The 21,593-nt window shown below is 41.4% G+C and overlaps 1 protein-coding gene across 1 annotated transcript in view; it reads left to right on the forward strand.

The window, feature by feature from the left end:
* The window catches only part of NBAS (NBAS subunit of NRZ tethering complex), a 363,692-nt gene that overhangs the window by 255,530 nt on the left and 86,569 nt on the right, over nucleotides 1-21,593 (forward strand). Inside the window, exons 43-44 of the mRNA XM_065891748.1 lie at nucleotides 4,084-4,334; nucleotides 5,539-5,873. Coding sequence (XP_065747820.1) covers nucleotides 4,084-4,334; nucleotides 5,539-5,873 — 586 coding nt within the window. The remainder of the gene's footprint in view (nucleotides 1-4,083; nucleotides 4,335-5,538; nucleotides 5,874-21,593) is intronic.

Here is a 21,593-nt window from a genome sequence, read left to right on the forward strand (position 1 = left end):
CTCGCTCCAGCCTTTCCCAGGAGCTCTCTCCCTCTCGCCTTCTTCTCTCCTCTTCAGTCAACTCATGGAATTGTATCAGTATTATCACTCAGTCTCAGATTGAGTAAAGTAAAATGCATTTCAATAAATGTGTTTCCCCCCATGAATATAAGTCCTTTCAGTTCATGCTGTTCTTGAATCACAGTTTCGGCTGATTGACAACTTGAAGCCGTTATAGAATCCCTTAATCATGGGATTAGTGCTAATAACTTATTCCTTGTGCCTTTAGTACAACTAATGCTAATTTTCTTCTTGTAGTTAATCTCTGAAAGTTAAATTTGCACCATATATATACTTATATATGTGTGTATATATATATATTTATATATGTGTGTGTGTATATATATACATATATATATATATATATATATATATATATATATATATATATATATATGTTGCCTTATAGCTAAAGCTTAGAAAAACCACTTAAACAATTTTTAAGGGTAACTACTGATTTAATCAGTGAAAGTTCCACCGTAGTTTCCTTGTATTTCTTCCTACTCTCTTGAATGTGGGTTCTTTGGAATTGTTTTCTAAGCAGAGATTTCATTTCTTGTTCCAAAAGGAAGATAACAGCATCTTTCGATGGGAACTCTTAAAATGGGTTATCAATTACTGGCATCTATGGAAGATCTTAGTACCTTGTAATTTACTGAAGAGGGAGGTTTTCATGTTTATCACGTGTCAGTAAAAGTATTCCAGTATCTCTCTTGACAAGATAATCAGGGAAAATTGCACATCAGGCAAAGTAAACCGCAGGCATAGAAGAATAGGTGGGTGGGCGAGGGGGGAAAGTAGCGTCGACTGAGAGAGACTGTATTCAGAATCTAGTCGAACACAGATGGACTAAAGCTGTTATGGTTTAGCCATTGTCCATTTTGTAGATGAGTCTCAGATACGCTGCTTGCCAGGGGATAGCAGTGAAGTGTGACAGGAGAACTCTTTTAGATGACTGCCCCCGAGAGAGAGCTAATGTCTGTCACAGAAAGAATCCTGGTTTTGAAATGGTTGTTAGTGAGGGCGCTTAAGCGCCATTGGTTGACGGCCGCTTTGTGACTAGGTGAGCAGCCCCAGCCATGCGGAGTCCAGACAGATCTGGACGTTTGGTCTTAGGCGTCACTTAACCTCTCTGATGACAGTCTCTCACTTGCCTGCCACGTAATCCATGGAATAAGTGCAGGGTTTCTTTCCTCTTCCATCGGGCATGTCGCTCTGATTGCAAGTCTTTGTCAGCGTGAATCATCTTAATGGGATGACACAGTTTCTTATTTCCTTCTTCACTGCGTTGTTTTCAGACTTCACTTTGCAAATTATGAAGGAACATCAGGAATTCTGTGACTTTCATATACCACTGGGTGTACAGTACGGGAGAAATCGCAGGTTTGGTTACAGACCACTGCAATAAAGCCAATATCACAATAACGCTGGTACATGAATGTTTTTGTTTCCCAGTGCATATAAAAGTTACATTTACACTATACTATAGTCTATTAAGTGTGGAAAATATGTCTAAAAAACGTGCAGACCTTAATTAAAAGATACCTTAGGGACTTCCCTGGTGGCGCAGTGGTTGAGAATCCGCCTGCCAATGCAGGGGACGTGGGTTCGATCCCTGGTCTGGGAAGATGCCACGGAGCAACTAAGCCCGTGCGCCACAACTACTGAGCCTGCACTCTAGAGCCCGCGAGCCACACTACTAAAGCCCGTGCACTCTTGGGCCCACATGCTGCAACTACTGAGCTCGCGTGCTGCAGCTACTGCAGCCCACGTGCCTACAGTCTGTGCTCCACGACAAGAGAAGCCACCACAGTGAGAAGCCTGCGCACCAGAGCGGAGTAGCCCCCGCTCACCACAACTAGAGAAAGTCTGCGTGCCGCAATGAAGACCCAGAGCAGCCAAAAATAAATAAATAAATAAATTTATTTTTTAAAAAAAAGTTACCTTATTGCTAAAACAATGCCCAGTTACAATAGGAACACCAAAGATCACAGATCACCATGACAGATATATAATAACGAAAAAGTTTGAAATATTGCGAGAATTACCAAAATGTGGCACAGAGACACGAAGTGAACAAACTCTGTCGGAAAAAACGGCACCAATGGACTTGCTTGACCCAGGGGTGCCACCAACCTTCCATTTGTAAAAACAGATGCAATGTCTGTGAAGCACAGTAAAGCAAAGCACCATGTAAAACAAGGTCTGCCTGTGTCTTTCAGGGGTGACCTTGCGTTCTTTGAATAGTGATAGTGTCCGAAGAGTTTTGAAATAGCCGTCCATTTATACTCGCTATTTCCTGTACAGGCCTTGTGCTTTCTTGTCTTAATACTTCTGTTCATATTATTTCTGCTGCATTCCTTTCTACAATACCAAGCTCAAGTACTTCTCTCAATAAGCCTTCTGGTGTCATCGATACCTGCCTCCTCTGAAATGACAGCTTTAGTGACCCCACTCGTAACTGGAATATAATTGCATGTCCTTTGTCAGCCCACACCATTATTCTGCAGTGTTTTTTAAGTATGTATAATGCAACTGCTGGATGAGTTGCAACTGTGTTGCAACTCTATACCCTCCCCAGTGCTGAGCACAGGGCCTTGTCCGTAGAGGACACCTAAGTTTTGGTTCATTCTCCCGTCTATTTGGCATTCATAAGGCACGTGTCGAGTGTTTCCTTTGTACCACACACTGGTGCTTGGTACTGAGAAGCTAAAGCTGAAGAAGATGTGGTATCATCTTTGCCATCAAGTGGTACATGGTCTAGTGAGGGAGACAGGCAAAGTAATAAATAAAGCATGTTATGAATAGACGGATACTCTGGGACATTTTTATAGATAGGGATATTTTTGTAAATGTTTAAACCGTGTCTTAATAGAAAAATAGGGTTTCTCTTGAAGTGAAAGTTAAAAGAGCATTTTTGAATTGCTTGATATTTTGACTTTATAAATCACTGCTGTTATCCCAAGTATCACATCCTGATACAAATTTTAAAGTATATTGTGTATTAACTTTACGTAAAAGAAAAACATGTCTTGGCACTTAGGGGGAATTCCAGTAAACAGGGTATCGTATTTCAGAAGAGTTGCTTTTAAATGATATGAAACCTAACTTTGATCCTGTCAGAGGTCTCACTTCCTGCTCCTAGGTACTTTCATTGCTACTCTACAAACCCTGGAAGCTGGGAGTTTCTGTTGGTGCCAAAGGCTGCTTGAAGGCCTCTTACGGTTAGAAAGCTTGAAACTCATCCCGTGTGGGGCATTGGGATTATGCTGGGCAGGAGGCACTGTGTTCTGTCCAGGGAGAAGCATGAGACCAAAATTAAGCCCTCCCCGTCACCCAAAAAACACAAACTGATCAACCAAGCAGAAGTCCTTAAATTTTTTTTTCAAGAGTTTAACCTTAAATGACTTTAAAAAAAATAACATTATAAAGACAGCTAAGTCAGGATGAAAATATTGATGTGTGCTTTCTTCAAGTGGCATTCGTTACTACAGATAATTCAAGTGAAAGTGCAGGTATCTCTTCTTTTCTATTTTAATTCTGTTTGAACACAGTATCAAGGTTATGTCTACTGTCAGTTCAAGCCTCTGATATAAAATTTATGCCTAAAAGTTGGGGTTGTTTCTTCACTTCTCTATTTCCTAAATTCCTGAAGTAATAAATTTGTTTACATTTCTATAAGGAAGCTCAGGTTTTAAATTTTTCTTGTGATATGAATAAATAATGCATAGTAGAAGGTGACAGATCTGGGTTCATTTCCTAGCTAGTAAGCACTGGGCAGTTCTCTGTAGAGAACTACAGGGTACTGTAGACCCGCATGAGACAACGTGAAAACCATATAGTACCATTTGAAACACGTTTGTTTCCCTTTATATAAACTACCTGCACACACTGGTGGTTTCCTGTCTTTGATTAGGCAGCAAGAAGGGATTTGTAAGAAGTAGCCTTTCTTCCTAGGTTTCCAAACAAACAAAAAACATGTTGTTTAATAAAGGAACCAAATCTTACCAATCTTAACATACTTTCTTTGTCTCTTAATTTCAGTTTGTCCACAGTAGAAATTGAAAATCGAGCCCAGTCCCTTCATCTCTTCGAGACGTTGAAGACCAGTCCCGAAGCCTTTCACAAGCACATGGTCAAGTATATTTATCCCACGATTGATGGCTTTGATCATGAAAGACTGCTGTATTATTTCACTCTGCTGGAAAGCTGTGGCTGTGCAGATTTGGGGAAATACACCATTAAACCAGAAACCCACATTCGGCTGCTAAAGAAATTTAAGGTAGTTGCATCAGGTAAGTTAATCATTTTCCTGCTTGAACTCATTCTTTAAATTTAATCTAGGGCAATTTTCTATATACAGTCCTGTTCCTGCATTGTGGCTGGCATAACTGTGAAACCACAGTATTTTTATGCTAATAGACTTTATTCTGTCTCCAACTCCTTTACTTACTGTTGAGGGAGTTAAATACTGGAGAAACTTAAGTCACACAGTGACTTAACGCAGACATGGTACTAAAATCCAAAGTTTCTGACTAGTACACCAAAGGTGTTTTCCCTGCTTCCACTGGTTATATTTTATCTACATAAATGACAAGGCTGAGACACTTCCCAATAGGCAATTTGGCAGAATTTCACTTAAGTGGACCTACATGTTTAAAGTATGTATGGAACCCTTAAAATAAGAGCCTTTGAATCTTTGATAAATTGTGGAATTTTTTTTTTGGCGGTACGCGGGCCTCTCAATGTTGTGGGCTCTCCCGTTGCGGAGCACAGGCTCCAGACGCGCAGGCTCAGCGGCCATGGCTCACGGGCCCAGCCGCTCCGCGGCATGCGGGATCCTCCCGGACCGGGCACGAACCCGCATCCCCGGCATCCCAACCACTGCGCCACCAGGGAAGCCCTGTGGAAGTCTTTAGAATGGTGTCTGTAGCTCATAACTAAGAAATTAGCCGTGTTAATACCTCTCAAATCTGTATGATACTTTACAATTTACAAGGCACTTGCAAAGCTGCATTCATCTGCTATTCATAACAACTGTGAGTATTTACTTCAGTCTATCAGTGGTTTACTGAGTAGCTGAATTAGACCCTGGACTAGACACAGAGGAAAGGGAGTAAGATTCAGTCCCTGCCTTCAGGTAGTTGATGAGGTACTAGATGAATAACGAATACAGTGCAGTTTGGTGAGAGCACTGATAGAAGACATAGGTGCCACGGGGGGACTGAAGAAGCGAAGAGATATTGCCATCTCCAGGATACAAATGAGGACACTGGCGCTCACAGCAGTTGAGTGACCTGTTCAGGGTCGCACAGTTGGTTAAGTTGCAGGCAGGGCTTGGAACTCAGATCTTCTGATGAATCTCATTGACAAATGAAGCTGTGCTGTAACTAAATGTTTTCATTCAGCCACGCAGAGGGGCTGTGTGTGTATTTGAAAGCTCCTGTATGGTTATCTGGGAATGAACTACTCTCTTTTTTCCCCTTTTCTTTCCGATAGGTCTTAATTACAAAAAGCTGACAGATGAAAACATGAATCCTCTTGAGGTGTTGGAGCCAGTCCTTTCAAGTCAGAATATCTTATCCATTTCCAAACTTGTTCCCAAAATCCCTGAAAAGGATGGGCGCATGCTTTCCCCAAGCTCTCTGTACACCATCTGGTTACAGAAGTTGTTCTGGACTGGAGACCCTCACCTCATTAAACAAGTCCCGGCATCCTCCCCCGAGTGGCTGTGCGCCTTTGACGCCTGCATGAAGTACTTTGATCGTCTCCTCCCAGGTGACCTCATCACTGTGGTGGATTCAGTGACCTTTTCTCCAAAAGCTGTGACCAAGGTAACCAAAAAGATAAGAGTTTAAAGTAGATTGGCCGCTTTAGAAGAAATGAAAATTGCTCTTACATTCTGTCGATTTTGTTTTTATTTGCTTTCTTGAAATAGGGAATACTTACATGTTTGGCAGTTTTGTTCTTTGTTAAGCATGAGGTATTTTAATTGGGAGATCATTTTCCTCTATCACAGTTGTGCAGGCAATATAAATCAGGCTTAACTGTTCTAATTTGCATGTGCATTTTGTTCATGTTATAGTTCTCATAATATGGCATTTTATAGTAAATATTCCATCCTGTTCTTTCCAATTGACAAGTGGAAAGAACCTCCAGTGCCAAGCCCACATTACTTGCACTCAGAGCCAGCCTACCAGCTTAGCGACAGTTAAGTCCAGGTCTTAAAACAGTTTCGCGTGAATGCTACGTAGTACATGACTTGGTGGTAGAATTACCCATGTGAGTCTGTGTGGCAATTTCCAATGTCCGCTCCATGCCCAGGCCTGAGCCCTTTAATTGGACTCTAACTTCTCCTCTCGATCCTTTAACATTGTAGAGTTTCACACAAAATAGATAATGTGGGTTATTCTCCTCCCCTTCTTGCCCTCTCACCCAGACGCCACTCTTCAACAAATGTGAATTTCTCATTGCTTGGACACGGGGCATTATCTCTCCTAGAAGATCTCCCAGCTGCTGGTTTCAACTGCTGAACTGCATTGCGTTTGGAACTTCCTTTCATTCTCTCTTCCCTACCTTTGCTGCTGCCTTCTCTTTCCCCCAAGTTGGCAAGTCTGCCCAGGACCCTATCCCATGAATTTTTATTATAGCTATTATTATCATGAAAATTGAGTGTAGAGGCCAAGAATCCAAGTCATTCATCTGGAGGTTGGCCCAGGTAGATGTTCAAACATCTGTGGGGAATGCTAGTTTTAACTAACTTGCTAGATTAATAGTCGTGGATAACCAATGACTTCATTTCCTTATTATTGTAACTCAATGAATTTAGTTAATAACTTGGTTTTAAATTTTACAGCCACTGCTATAAAGAGGAGATAATCATTTTTGTTGTTTTTAAGGAAAAAAGTAAGGATGATTGTAAAGGGATGTAGCGTGATATATTTGAAAAGAGCACGGGTTTAGAGTCACATGGCTTTGAAGTTTGAACCTGCCACTTAACCAGCTACGTGGTTTCGCCTCAGGAATCTCGTGTTAACTTCTGTCTTCTTCAGGCAGAGGCAGTGACTGAGGAATCTTGAAATAGATGATAGTATTATCCTACTTTTAATAGGTGAGGAAACAGAGGTTCAACAAAGTTAATTTGGTAATAGAGAGCCACAATTTGAACTCAAGGAGGCTTATTCCAGGGTCTTTGCTCTTAACCACTGAATGGTACTATTTCTAAGAAGTCATAGAAACAAACAGCTAGAGTCAAGGGACCTGGAGCCTTTGTAGGGACTGTGGGAGAACAGTGGGGCCAGAGAGCCCCAAGCATTTTCGGTCCAAGCAGAGCACCCTGTCTCGGGATGTTTCCAGAGCAGGGCTGAATCTAAATGAGGAAAGCCCGGCAGGAACCTCACAATGTCTGGGGAAAGACAAGAGTCCAGCAAATACTGGGTGACTCTCCAAGGATGAGAAGAGGTTTGAGTCCAAGTAAGTACTAGCAGTGCCACAAGTACATACTGGAGGGAAGGGGCTGAACCAAGTGGGGAGTTGAAATCCAAGGAAATGGCTCCAGAGCTGGGACCTATGAAACGGCTGAAGGAGCTTGACAAACAACCTGACTGGCCAGGAAGATGGAGGGGCCCAGGGTGAAGGAGGTTTTACATATTTTATATGAGGGCAGAGACAAAGCCAGGGCCACGTGCTAATTGTGAGCACGGTATGGGGTGGACAGACAGCCTAGACTTCCCAACAGCAATTACTTACTCCTGATTAAACAAACTTAGGAGTTGGATGTAGAGTCTACTCAGTTTTAGTTGGTATTTATGATGTTTTAAGTCAGATGATTTTAAGTTACAGCACATTCTCATCACCTTAGTTTCTTAATTGTATATCTTTAAGATGCCCTCCAACCACGAGAAAATGTATGACACAGTTGTTTGTGGACATATGTGCATTTTTTCCTGAGGAAAAGATGCATAGCTGACCCAGTAGGGATTGAGTCAGTTAACTGTGGCGTTGCTTTGTCTTAGCTCAGATGGTGTAATTCTCAGCAAGATATTCTTTTACTGTAAACTATGTTAAGAGGTGGTTTTCTACTAAGTCAAATAAGGTATAGAAAAGTGAGAGAGATAAATTAATTTGATATCTTTAGTCTAGCTTTATATTTGTTCTCATTTTATTAATTGGCAAGCTTTAAATTTTCCATTCAGAGAGGGAAAGTATAAAGTTTAGATACAATGAATGTTTGAAATCACACAGTGCTATCCTAGAGAGAGAGAGAAAGAGAGTGTAAAATTCATATTGAAATACAACCCTCATATGTCAGAGGACACATTTGGAAAAGGAAATGCATCTGGACGTGGCCAAGTTTGCAAAACACCAGATGTTGCCACAGCTTGTACATGGTGTTAAAAATGTAAAATAAGTGTATACTACTCATATATAGTGTGGAGTTTTGAAACGTTTACCCACATTTAATTCAGAGCCAAACGTTTGGCAAGAACTGGTGAACGTCCAGAGAGCCTAACGAGAACAGTAAGCAATCAATTCAGAGAGGAATGTCCCAAAGCTGAACTTAGTGCCCATCCCATAATGAAATAAGCCAGAGGAGGCTTATTTCATAGCAGAATGTGTAGAAATCATGGGGAGAATGTTCACAAAGCATCATTATGTCATGTAGGCCAAGAGTGAATTTGCACGACGTTCGAGGTGATGCATATGCAGAAGGGAAAAGAATACACGTGTTTAAAGTGCATTGGCTCCAATTCTGAATGGTTGCGTTTCAGTTGAGTCAGGTCAGAGTTGCTCTCCTATTGCTTTTCTGATTCAGTCATTAGAAGCATTTTTGCAGAGAACAAGTTAGTGAGTTAGAAATTAGGAAAGTGGTCGACAAAGCTGAAATGCAGGTCAGAACACCGTTTGCCTGGTTCAGACATGATGTGGTTAGATAAGGGGGTGCTTGCATGTAACTCCAGCCTTCGTGTTTTACACTCAACGCTCGCTTTCAATTGCTGGTATAGCTACATCCAAAAATAAGGACGTGGAAAATCCTCATCCTACTTAGGAAATGCTACTAAGTTGGCCCAAATCCTTCTTTAAAAACCCCAGTTAAGGGCTTTTCTGGTGGCGCAGTGGTTGAGAGTCCGCCTGCCGATGCAGGGGACATGGGTTCGTGCCCCGGTCCGGGAAGATCCCACATGCCGTGGAGCGGCTGGGCCCGTGAGCCATGGCCACTGAGCCTGCGCGTCCGGAGCCTGTGCTCCGCAACGGGAGAGGCCACAGCAGTGAGAGGCCCGCGTACCGCAAAAAAAAAAAAAAAAAAAAGCCTGTAAGAAACCTAAAATGAAGGGTTTCTTTTCTTTACAGTAAAATTATTATAATTGAGAGTTACACTCCCGGTGAAATTAGAAATTCCTTGAGGGCAAGGCTGTTGCCTTTTCTCTCAAATGCTCCAGTATCCAGCATAGTATAAAGCAGGCACTCCTCAGTGTGGTTGTTCAAATAATTATTATCATAGGTTGGCTATTCTTAAATCTTTCGATCTTTGGATGCCTTAATATTTTTAAAAATTGTTGAGGACCCTAAAAAGCTTTTGTTTATGTAATATCTGTTGATATTTGGCATATTAGAAATTAAAACCAAGACATTAAAAAAATATTTGTTTAATTCATTTATAGGTTAATTCATATATAGATCCATTTATAGGTTGACATGAATAGCATCTCTTGATGGAAGATGGAAATACAGCATTTTAAAAAGAAAAAAATAATGAAAGTGACATCATTTTACAGTCACATGTCTGGCTTAATAGAACACAGCTGGGTTCTCGCGTTTGTTTCTGTATTCAATTTTTGTCGTTCTGGCTGAAGAAAACGAAGAGCTTTCAGCCTTACACAGGTACAAGGTATAGAAAAGGGAGGAGCGCTTTAATAGCCTATGGTGTAATTTTGGGTGTTCTTTGATGTTGCTGTAAAACTCAACAGATGATAAATTCTTAAAGACTAGGTGTAGTGTGGAGTCAGAAACCCTATCCTTGATCTTTCTGTGCTCTCTTATATTAAAACTGTTGTTTTGGATTGCACTTTGATTGGATCTTCTGCCCATGTATGATTTGGAATGTAATGCGTTCAGAGTTTGGAAAGTTGGCTCGCTCAGTTACACAGATCATCCAGGTGTTGGTACAGTGCATTATACGCTATCCACAAAGCCACATGGGTTATTCTGGACGCCCATCTTATCCAGTGAGTTTTTAAGTATTGGGAAGTTGGCAAGCTCACAGTGGTAGGTACACGTTTTCCAAAACTCGAATTTTTGCTTGAAAGCTTCAGTTGTATCACTGGCAACAAATACTGTGAGTTAATTTCCTGGAAGTGACACGCTCACTTTGTTCACATTGGAGAAAATGTTTGCCGCATATTCGAGTCTGAATAGCTATAGTTTGTCTACCTGTTGTTCTTTCAAGCACAAATGGTAATGCGTGCCAAAGCAGCTGCTTCAGCTACTCATGACTCAGACAGTCACACAAATGCTTTTTCCTTACTACGCTTCAGTACACAGTGAGATGTTTCACGTGTATCTCTCAGTTCTTAGATATGCAGATATCTAAGCTATGCACTTAGATATGCACTCAGTGGTTGAGATTTAATAAAATCAATCAGTTTTACTCCTTCATCAAGAACATTCTCAAGTGAAATGCCGATGGAGAACACAGTGACACTTAGTACATTTTGGTGCCACTCCCTTGATTGTGAAAAGTCCCCACAGTTTTATCCACCATTGCTTTTTCACCATCATATAAGTGTCAACATCGTGAAAAAAGGTAAATAATGTTTTAGTGGTAAAAGTCAAAAAGGTGAACAATTTTGACTTTGCAGACCTCTTGAAAGAGTCATGGACTCTTGTGGTCTGTGGACCACACTTTGAGAACCACTGTCATAGGGTATTGTTTCCAAAACGGCAGCCAACCTTGACGCCCACATGAAAGAGCATTTCAACTTCCTGAATGTTTGTCATTTAAATAATAATGAAGATATGTCTGGTAAGTGCATAAAAGGTTGTCTTAAAATTTCAGTTTCTCAAAATAGTTTAACTTCTAATCAGCTTTCCAGATGTGGACGTGTCAGAAAGAATTTGAAAATGTAAATGGAATGTGTACGTGGTAATATCATGATATCATCCTTTGAATTTCTGAACTTGCAATATATTTTTTCCTTCTACAGATTTCCTTTTATAATTTTTTAGCTAATACATTTATTTTTTAATATTACTCAAGCTAAGCAGGGAGCTCTCTGGGAGAGCCGTATAAGAAATGAGAAGGGGCTCAGAGTAAGGGTGCAGGTCCTGAGGGGCACTCCTTCAACCTGGTTTCCTCAGCTTTATTCCCAGGCCAGGATCTCAGCTCAAAGAAGAGATGGTTTTTTTTCCGGGGCCTGGATGCAACAGAGTATGAGGATGATGCTTAATCATGGTTCCACCCCGCCTTCACTCACAGCCCCTTTTAGAATTCAGAAAGATGAAAGTAAATATCAACAATAAATAAATATTTTTGGCAAAGCTGGAATTAGGGAGCATGGCCTGGATCTGCAACCCAATGGTCTGTCTTTCACAAAAGTTCACACTTGTTTGAAATTTGACTAGTTAGAGCTGCTATAGAAAGTCATTCTAGAGGGAAGCCAAGGATGAGTGCACACTGAGGACAGGCAGGGCTGGCGGGGAGTAGCCGCGTTACGCCTGGCTTTGAAGTCTGCTCTCCTCCTGTGGGGAGGAATAAGGAGGGGAGAGATGCCAGAAGTGCTCTTCCCATGGTTTCTGCCTGTTGGTTGGAGTGAAAGTTTTCTCCTCATAATGGAAAGATGAGGAGAGGGCAATGGGCTTTTTGTTTCCTTAACTAATTCAGCTTAATAATGAAACCTCTTGCCAGTGAGGGGAGAAAGGAGTCCAGGGTCTGTCGGGACCTGGTCCTGATGTCCCCTCTTCCTGGGGCCACACCTCTTGTACCTATGAGTCTCGTGGCGTGTCCTCCTGGGATCAGTAGTGGCAGCAGCACAGCCTGTGCTTCTGAAAACTCTAAGGTAGGTCAGAACAGCGCACTCTTCTGACTCCCTGTGGACTAGGCTAAAAATCTACTCTCTCTTCTATTTCCTATCTCACATTTGGCCCAACTGGAATGATGATTAAAGCTCATCAGAAGTTAAGCAACAAGCTTCAGTGAGAGTAGAAATACGCCAAGTATTACAGGTCAGCAACTTTAAAATGGCCCAAATTTAAATTCTCATTATTAAATTCCCAGGAAGAAATTGACATCCTTAAAATCAAATCCTCTTGCCCTTTCAGTTAAAGTTCAATTACATCAAAATCCAAAATTCGTAAGTTCAACAAAAGTAAAGTTCAAAGATGATATTCCTGGTTTCTGCTCTATCCTAGCCAGAGCGGTCTGAGTTAGGTGTCTGGGTAATATCAGGTTCCTTCAGCAGAATATACCTTCTTACGCTTGAGGAGTATAGCTTCTTCAGCAAATATGAAGTTAAGTTAATCCCACTCCAAGTTTTCCATGCATCTCATTTTTTAAAACTCTAAAAGAAAAAGCGAAAAAAATTAAAACAGTTTCAGCATCAGCTCCATTGCTGTGTAATTTAGGAAACTCAAGCGAATCACCAGCCCTGAAACAGCCAAGTGAAACAAGGTTCCTGAATCCTGTTCTTAGTTCAGTCCAAATACACATTCCTAGAATGCTGGAGAGCATGGCTTGTTGGTGTGGGAGCAGAGGAGAGTCGGCAGAGAAAAGCTTACTGAGTTTAGCTTTGCCAGCGTATCAGGTCAAACCAGTTGTCTAGAGCTTGGCTGGGTAGGTCTCCCATGAAGGGGTTAAATGCGGTGTGCGTTCTCCATATGGAGGAAGGGAAAATACCCATGTCTGTCTCCTCTCTGAGACTGACTTATTTTACACGTCCCTGCCTGCAGTCACTCTGCCTTCCTAATGTCCATTTCCCCATTTAAGCTCTGTGTTCCTCCAGTTAAGTGTCCCAGTGGCCACTGTCACTGTCTTATTGCTATGGAATCCCACTTTTCTCAGAATCCTGTTCCCTGGGGAGCTTTGCCACTCATGCCCATGTTTGCTTCTGCTGAAAACCATCTGCAGTAGATCTCTCAACTGCAATCAGTGTAGATGTTTTTGAAACCTGTGCCCCTAGGGACCTGGAGAGGACTATTAGGTTTGCTTTGTGCTTGCATCTGAATTGTAGGCTTGTGCTCCTTCCATGGGCATAGAAATATTTCTGTCATATCTTTGGGGTTTGATGGGGAAAGAGCAATAAATAGCACCCTGTCTTCCCAAGTTGCAATCAGTTAAGAGATAGAGGGATCAGCTAGGTGGAAACTGAAGTCACTTTATCGTTGGGAGGATTGGAGTGTCGACCATGGCTTGATTTTCCACGGTCAGCCTTCCTCATACTTGCTCCCTGCCCAGATCTTCAGACAACCCTGCCAAGCACAAGGATAGATCTGGAGAGCATGTGTGCTTTCTCAGAAGGGCTGCCTCCCAACTTGATTCCCACCCATGGGACCCAGAGAGGTGGCCTCTGGATTAGTGCTGTCTAATAGGACTGTGATGTGAACCACTTGTGGAATTTGAAATTTTCTAGTAGTCACATTAAGAAAAGAAACACAAAATAGGTGAAATTGTCCTAAATATTTACCATTTCAGCATGTAATCGGTATAAAAATGTGAATGAGATATTTTAGCATTCTTGTTTTTGCATACTCTTTGCCATCTGTTGTGTACTCACAGTACCTGTCAGCATAGACGGGCCATATCTCAAACGCTCCATAGCCATATGAATGTATTGGACAGATAATGCTTCTCTGGAACCAGAGTCCGCGGTTTACCCTTTTGTCTCACAAACGTTCACCACTGAAAGGACAAGAGCAGAAGAAAAGTGTATTCTCCTCACAGGCAGATCTCAAAAAGAAAGGGAGGGGACTAGCCACCCATAATCAGTTTCCTCCCCCCATGTCATCAGCTGTCACTCCTCCTCTCCCGAGGAGTGACAGGTGAAGAGAGGGGCAGGACTTACCTTCTCGGGACCCATCGGGGGAACTTCCTGCTTTATGGGCCTAGGTGGGAGCTGCAAAGGAGGAGAAAATGGTTCCTGCCACACATACTAAATGAATGTCCGGCTAAAAATAAATGATAAGACCTTAGGAATTATCTGTCATCTACGGAAATCACGGTATGTGCTATGTGATAATAGTAGTAATAGCTCCCATTTATCGTTCACTGGTTATGTACCGGGCACTGGTTCTCCACTTGACCTTATCTCCAGTAATCATCACAGTAGCCCTGCAATGTAGGTATTACATCTCAGTTTGAAATGAGCAAACTGAAGGTTAGAGGTTAAGTAATTTGCTCAAGGTCAGAAGCAAGTTAGTAGCTGAGTCAGAATTCCAATCCTAGTCTTATCTGTTTAGTGTTAGAGGTCTTCAGCAAATGATAATCCTTCTTCCTTAGGCAGGCGCCCACTATTTTCTGAGGCAACTTGTTCATTTATTGGATACGTTTATGTTATTCTCTTAAATGGGGTCCACGTCTGCCCCTTTGATCTGTCCTCCTTTCTGTAACAACAAGAAATAGAACCACTTCCTTCCTTGCTCTTTGGGACATGGAATAAAAATACCATATATCCTCCAAGACTTTCATCCCTCATTTCTTCTTTATTCCTCAAATAACCTGGATTTCATGTGTTTCAATTAAAATCACCTTCACCTTGACACAATTTATGTGTTCCTCCTTAAAAAAATTTTTTTTTAAAAAGGGAAAAAAAATCACCTCCATGTATTAGTTTTTATAGTGCAGTTGTAACTAATTATCACACACCTATACAAATTTATTATCTTAAACTTCTGTAAGTGAAAAGTCAGAGAAGTGTCTCAGTGGGCTAAAATCCAGGTGCAGGGAGGCCTATACTGCTTTCTGGAGGCTCCAGGGGAGAATCCAATGGTGAGAGGCTGTCTTCCTTCTTTGGCTCATGGCCCCTTTCCTCCATCTTCAAAGCCAGCAACGTTGCATCTCTCTGATTCTCTGTCTTCACATAATTCTCTCTGACCAAAGCCAGGAAGGGTTCTCACTTTGAAGGATTCGTATGATGAGAGGGGAGCCTATGTGGATAATCCAGGATACTCTCCCCACCACAGGGACGGTACCAGTAATCACATCAACAAAGTCCCTTTGCCATGTACGGTGGCGTCTTCACAGATCCCAAGGATTAGGCTGTACACATATTTGGGGACCATAATTCTGCCTACCGATACTTTTATATATAATAAGGTTTTAGACACTTTATAAGACTTTATAATAAGGTTTTATAAAAAGACTGAAGTTTAAACCAAAATGGAAAAATGGTAAAAAGTATGAAAAATATTTAACTCAAAGCTGACGTACTGCCATAATACATATATACTCTTTTTTTATATGTAAGTAAATGGATTCTAGTTTATTCAAGATAAGACATTTACTTTAAAGACAAATAAACTACATGCACCTCTGTTTCTAATTACTGGTAAATGTATATCTCCACATCGATCTTTATGTATAATTATCAGAGTATACATTACAGCAATGCATGAAGATCTTTTGATCTTCTTCATAAGTTTTTAAATTGAAAGGATATATATCAAATGCATGTTTGTCTCAGAAGACACTATTTCTGAAGCTCCTATTCCTGAGTGGAAAGTGGCATTCATATATATATATATATATATATATATATATATATATATTTTTTTTTTTTGGCGGTACGCAGGCCTCTCACTGTTGTGCCTCTTCCGTTGTGGAGCACAGGCTCCGGACACGCAGGCTCAGCAGCCGTGGCTCACGGGCCCAGCTGCTCCGCGGCATGTAGGATCTTCCCGGACCGGGGCACGAACCCGTGTCCGCTGCATCGGCAGGCGGACTCTCAACCACTGCGCCACCAGGGAAGCCCCCCATATATTTTTTAAGACTGTTTTTTTTAGAGCAGTTTTAGGTTCACAACAAAATTGAGAGGAAGGTACAGAGGTTTCCCAGTTGCCCCTCCCCTACACATGCATAATCTCCCCCATTATCAACATTCCTCACTAGAAGGTACCTTTCTTTTTTTAAACAATTGATAAACCTACATTAACACATCATTATCACCCAAAGTCCGCAGTTTACCTTAGGATTCACTCTTAGTGTTGCACATTCTATGGGTGTGGACAGATGTACAATGGCATGTATTATCGATCCATCATTATAATATCAGTATTTTCATTGCCCTAAAAATCCTCTGTGCTCTGCCTATTCATGCCCCACCCCAACCCCTGGCAACCACTGATCTTTTTACTGTGTCCATATTTTTGCCTCTTTTAGAGTGTCGTATAGTCTATTTATTTATATAGACTCTAGCTCATATAGTCATAAACTACATAGCCTTTTCAGATTGGCTTCTTTCACGTAGTAATATGCATTTGCAGTTCTCCATGTCTTTTCATAGCCTGATAGTTCATTTCTTTTTAGTGCTGAATAGTATTCCATTGTGTAGATATACCAGTTTATTTATCCATTCACTTACTGTAGGACATCTTGGCACTTCTAAGTCATTATGAATAAAGCTGCTGTAAACATTAATATGCAGGTTTTTATGTGGGCGTAAGTTTTCAACTCCTTGGGATGAATAATAAGGAGTTCAATTATATGGTAAGAGTATGTTTAATTTTGTAAGAAACTTCCAAACTGTCTTCCAAAGTGGTTTTACCATTTTACATTCCCACCAGCAATGAATGAGAGTTCTTGTTGCTCCACATCCTTGTCAGCATTTAGTGGTGTCAGGGTTCTGGATTTTGGCCATTCTAATAGGTGTGTAGTGGTATCTCACTGTTGTTTTAATTTGCATTTCCCTGAGGATATATGATATAGAGCATCTTCTTACATGCTTAGTTTCCATCTGTATATATTCTTTTTTAAAAAAATTAGTTTATTTTATTTATTTATTTTCGGCTGTGTTGGGTCTTTGTTGCTGCACATGGGCTTTCTCTAGTTGCGGCGAGCGGGGGCTACTCTTTGTTGTGGTGAACGGGCTTCTCATTGCGGTGGCTTCTCTTGTTGCGGAGCACAGGCTCTAGGCAGGCAGGCTTCAGTAGTTGCCTCTCGTGGGCTCTAGAGCACAGGCTCAGTAGTTGTGGCACACAGGCTTAGTTTCTCCGTGGCATGTGGGATCTTCCCGGACCAGGGTTCGAACCCTTGTCCCCTGCATTGGCAGGCGGATTCTCAACCACTGTGCCACCAGGGAAGCCCTGCCATCTGTATATATTCTTTGTGAGATGTCTTTTAAGGTCTTTGGCCCATTGTTTACTAGGGTTGTTTGTTTTCTTATTGTTGTTTTCAGAGTTCTTTGTATATTTTATATAAAAGTACTTTATTAGATGTATCTTTTGCAAATAAGTTCTTTCAGTCTGTAGCTTGTCTCTCACTTCCTTGACATTGTGTTTCGCAGAGCAAAAGTTTTTAATTTTAATGAAGTCTAACTATCAGTTATTTTTCTTATGGCTTGTGCCTTTGGTGTTATATAGCCCCATTCAAGGTCATCTAGATTTTCTCCTATGTAATCCTTTAGGAATTTTTAGTTTTGTGTTTTACATTTAAATATATGGTCCATTTTGAGTAAATTTTTGTAAAGGATGTAAGTCTGTGTTTAGATTGGTTTTTTTTGGCATGTGGATGTCCAGTTGTTCTAGCACCGTTTGTTGAAAAGACTGTCTTTGCTCCATTGTTGCCTTTGCTCCTTTGTCCAAGATCAGTCAACTGTATTTAAGTGGGGGCATACTCATGTTATCCTTTTTTTCCACTAAATTTTGTGGTGTTTGTGGTTGCTATTTTATAATCATACTAAACTTGACTACAAAGCATTACATTTACTCAGTTTTACAAGATGACTAAATGTTAACTCATAATTGTTTTTCCTAATCTCATAATAAGTATTTTGCTCATTTATCTCTGGTGTTGGTGTAGTCATCATTTGACTCCTTTGATTCTGAACTGAGTGAGTTTTATTCATTCCGAATACATTCAGGAACTGTTGATGTGAGCACATTTTCAGTGCCATTGTCCTATGTGTACTAAACAAATAAAAGACTGCCAAGCTCCTTGCCCTTGAGAGGCTCACAGTTGATGGGCAAAAAGTATGCATGTGTATCAAATGAACTATAATTTAATATAAGAAGTACCATTAAGGATCTTAATGAATGCTGTGTGTACAAAGGAAGAGATAATCAGTAAATATTTATTGAATGCCTTCTGTGTTGCAGGCATATATCTGTTAATAATGCTGCCTAATAGTGACTACTTCAGGGTTTTAAATGTGCAATATATACTACTCTCATCTGACCTTCAGCTAGCCTGTGTGTGTTATTATAGTTGTAAGCATTATCCTTCCATTCCAGTTCTTGAATGCCTTTGCTTTTAAAGAACCATTTTCTTTTATTTTCCAAGGTGAGAGTTTAGTTTGATAAGCATATCCTATCTTGACAAAAATGCAAAAAGCCAGGAGCTTAGGAGATAAGCAAAGAAGAGCCAATCTAAAAAGGATTTTTTTTTTTTTTTTTAGATTCCATATATATGTGTTAGCATAGGGTATTTGTTTTTCTCTTTCTGACTTACTTCACTCTGTATGACAGACTCTAGGTCCATCCACCTCACTACAAATAACTCAATTTCGTTTCTTTCTATGGCTGAGTAATATTCTATTGTGTATATGTGGCACATCTTCTTTATCCATTCATCTGCCGATGGACACTTAGGTTGCTTCCATGTCCTGGCTATTGTAAATACAACTGCAGTGAACATTGTGGTACATGACTCTTTTTGAATTATGGTTTTCTCAGGGTGTATGCCCAGTAGTGGGATTGCTGGGTTGTATGGTAGTTCTGTTTTTAGTTTTTCAAGGAACCTCCATACTGTTCTCCAGAGTGGCTGTAAGATGTTAAAAAAAGAGACATTTTCCAAGTGAGTTGAAAATCATACTTTTATTCAGATATTCAATAAATATGTATTGAGTTCATACTAAAAAAAATAAAATAAATAAAAAGGAATTGTTTTTCCAGTGTGATTGTCAAAGGCACACAATAAAGGGAGCAGGCAGAACACTTGAAGGATAAGAGAATACAGTTTTTGAAATGTAATATGATGTAACAGAAGTTACTCATAAACAAATTATAGACAGTCCTATGAAAAATGATCTTCTGTTACAAGAGTCTAAGGAAAAGAAAGGCTCTCCTGTTAAAGTTTTTACATGGTCTTTATTTGTCCTACTTGCCCTTTTTCCATTTATTAAAAGTAAAAAATCCATAAGTTCCCAGAGACGTTGGGAACAAGATCTCTTCAAGTGTGGATCATTAGCTAATATGTTCATTCATTGACCAAATATTTATTGAGTGCTGGGAAGGACAGCCTCTAAGATGGCCCTTAATGACCCCTACCTTCCAGTATTTAATCCCTTGTGTAATCCCTCCCCTTGAGTGTGGGCTGGACTTGTTAATTTACTTTTAACCAGCAGAATACATACAGTAAAAGTGTTGGGACACCATTTACAAAATTAAGTTATAAAAAGACTGTGGCTTGGGCTTCCCTGGTGGCACAGTGGTTGGGGGGTCCACCTGCCGATGCAGCGGACACGGGTTCGTGCCCTGGTCTGGGAAGATCCCACATGTCGCAGAGCGACTGGGCCCGTGAGCCATGGCCGCTGAGCCTGCGCGTCCTGAGCCTTTGCTCCGCAACGGGAGAGGCCACAGCAGTGAGAGGCCCGTGTACCGCAAAAAAAAAAAAGAAAAGACTGTGCTTCTTTCTTGGATGCTCTCTCTTCTTGGATCATTCACTCTTGGGGAATCCAGCTGCCCTGTTGTGAAGAGCCCCACGTGGCAGGAGACCGAGGGCGCTAATAACCATGTGAGTAAACATTGACGTGCATCTCTTCCTGCCACCCAACCAAGTCATCAGATGAAACCACAATCCTGGCCAGTGGTTCGATTATAACCTCGTGAGAGATTTTAATCCAGAGGCACCTTGCCAAGCCACAACAGATTCATGATTCATAGGAACTGAGATTTTAAGCTTCTGAATTTGGATAATTTGTTATACAAGAATGGAAAATCAACATCAGTGCCTACTATGTATCCACAGGTGTTCTCAGTGCTGGGTATATAGCACTAAACAGCACAGACAAACGTCTCTGACCTCAGGGAACCTGCACCAGGGAGAGGTGGAAATGGGTCAGTAAACAAAATGATTAAGTTCAGACGTGTGAAATGGTAGTAAGTTCAAGAGGAAAATAAACCTGGAAGGACTCAGAAGTGCAAGACAGCAGGACTGCTGCAATTTAAAGTAAGATGGTCAAAGAAGACCTCATTGAGAAAGTAATCTTTGAGCAAAGAGCTTAAGGAAGTAAGGCAGCAACAAGCTGTTGCTTATTGAAGGGAAGATGGACTCGGAAGTGGAAAGTCCTGACAGGGAGCATGTGGGGCTTGTTTGAGGAGCAGCGAGGAGGCCAGGTGACTGCAGTGGGATGGGAGACAGAGCAGTGGGAGGGGACGATAGGACCCGGGCAGCTTGGACAGGGTCTCCTATGAATGAGACCCACTGGAGAATTGTGATCCGACCTGGCATTGACACAGGGTCACTCTGCTGCTGTATTAAAAGTATTATAGGAGGTAATGGTAGAAGGAGACAGAGCTTAGGAGGCAGCTGCAGTTTTCTAAGTCAGAGGTGAGGGTGGTAGCAGTGACAGTGGTGAGAAGTGGTCAAATTCTGGATTTATTCAGAAGATAGAGCCAAAGGGATTTGCTGTAGAATGTGGAAAAATGTTAATAATTCAGGATGGTGTCAAGATTGTTGGTCTGAACAACTGGAAAGGTGGATTTGCCATTTCCTGAGATTGGGAAGAAGCGGCTTTTGGGGTAGGATCAGGAGTTCTTGCTGTTGCTTGACTTTTTAAACTGATGTGACTTTCTGTAAGAGTACATACACCATTGGAAGACGATGGGTGATGGGTACATGGGACCTCTCTGTACTATTTAGCAACGTCTCATAACTATTTCAAAATAAAGAGGTTTCTGTTTTGTTTTTAAAGAGTGATGTGGGGGCTTCCCTGGTGGCACAGTGGTTTAGAGTCCGCCTGCCGATGCAGGGTACACGGGTTCGTGCCCCGGTCCGGGAAGATCCCACATGCTGTGGAGCGGCTGGGCCCGTGAGCCATGGCCGCTGAGCCTGCGCGTCCGGATTCTGTGCTCCGCAACGGGAGAGGCCGCAACAGTGAGAGGCCCGCAAAAAAAAAAAAAAAAAAAGAGTGATGTGGCTGTTAAACACCCAACTCCAGCTGTTGACAGGCAGTCGTATATATGACTCCGAAGTTCAGCAGAGAAGCCTGGGCTGCAGAAATACGTTTGGGGATTGTCAGTGTAGAGAAGAGTCAAAACCAGGTGGCTGGATGAGATTTCCAAGGGAGCGAGTTAGGTAGAAGAAGGGGAATAGAGGAGGAAGGCCCAGGGCTCTCCAGTAGCAAGGG

This window comes from Phocoena phocoena, chromosome 14 (assembly GCF_963924675.1).
Source record: "Phocoena phocoena chromosome 14, mPhoPho1.1, whole genome shotgun sequence".
In the NCBI taxonomy this organism is placed as follows: Eukaryota; Metazoa; Chordata; class Mammalia; order Artiodactyla; family Phocoenidae; genus Phocoena; species Phocoena phocoena.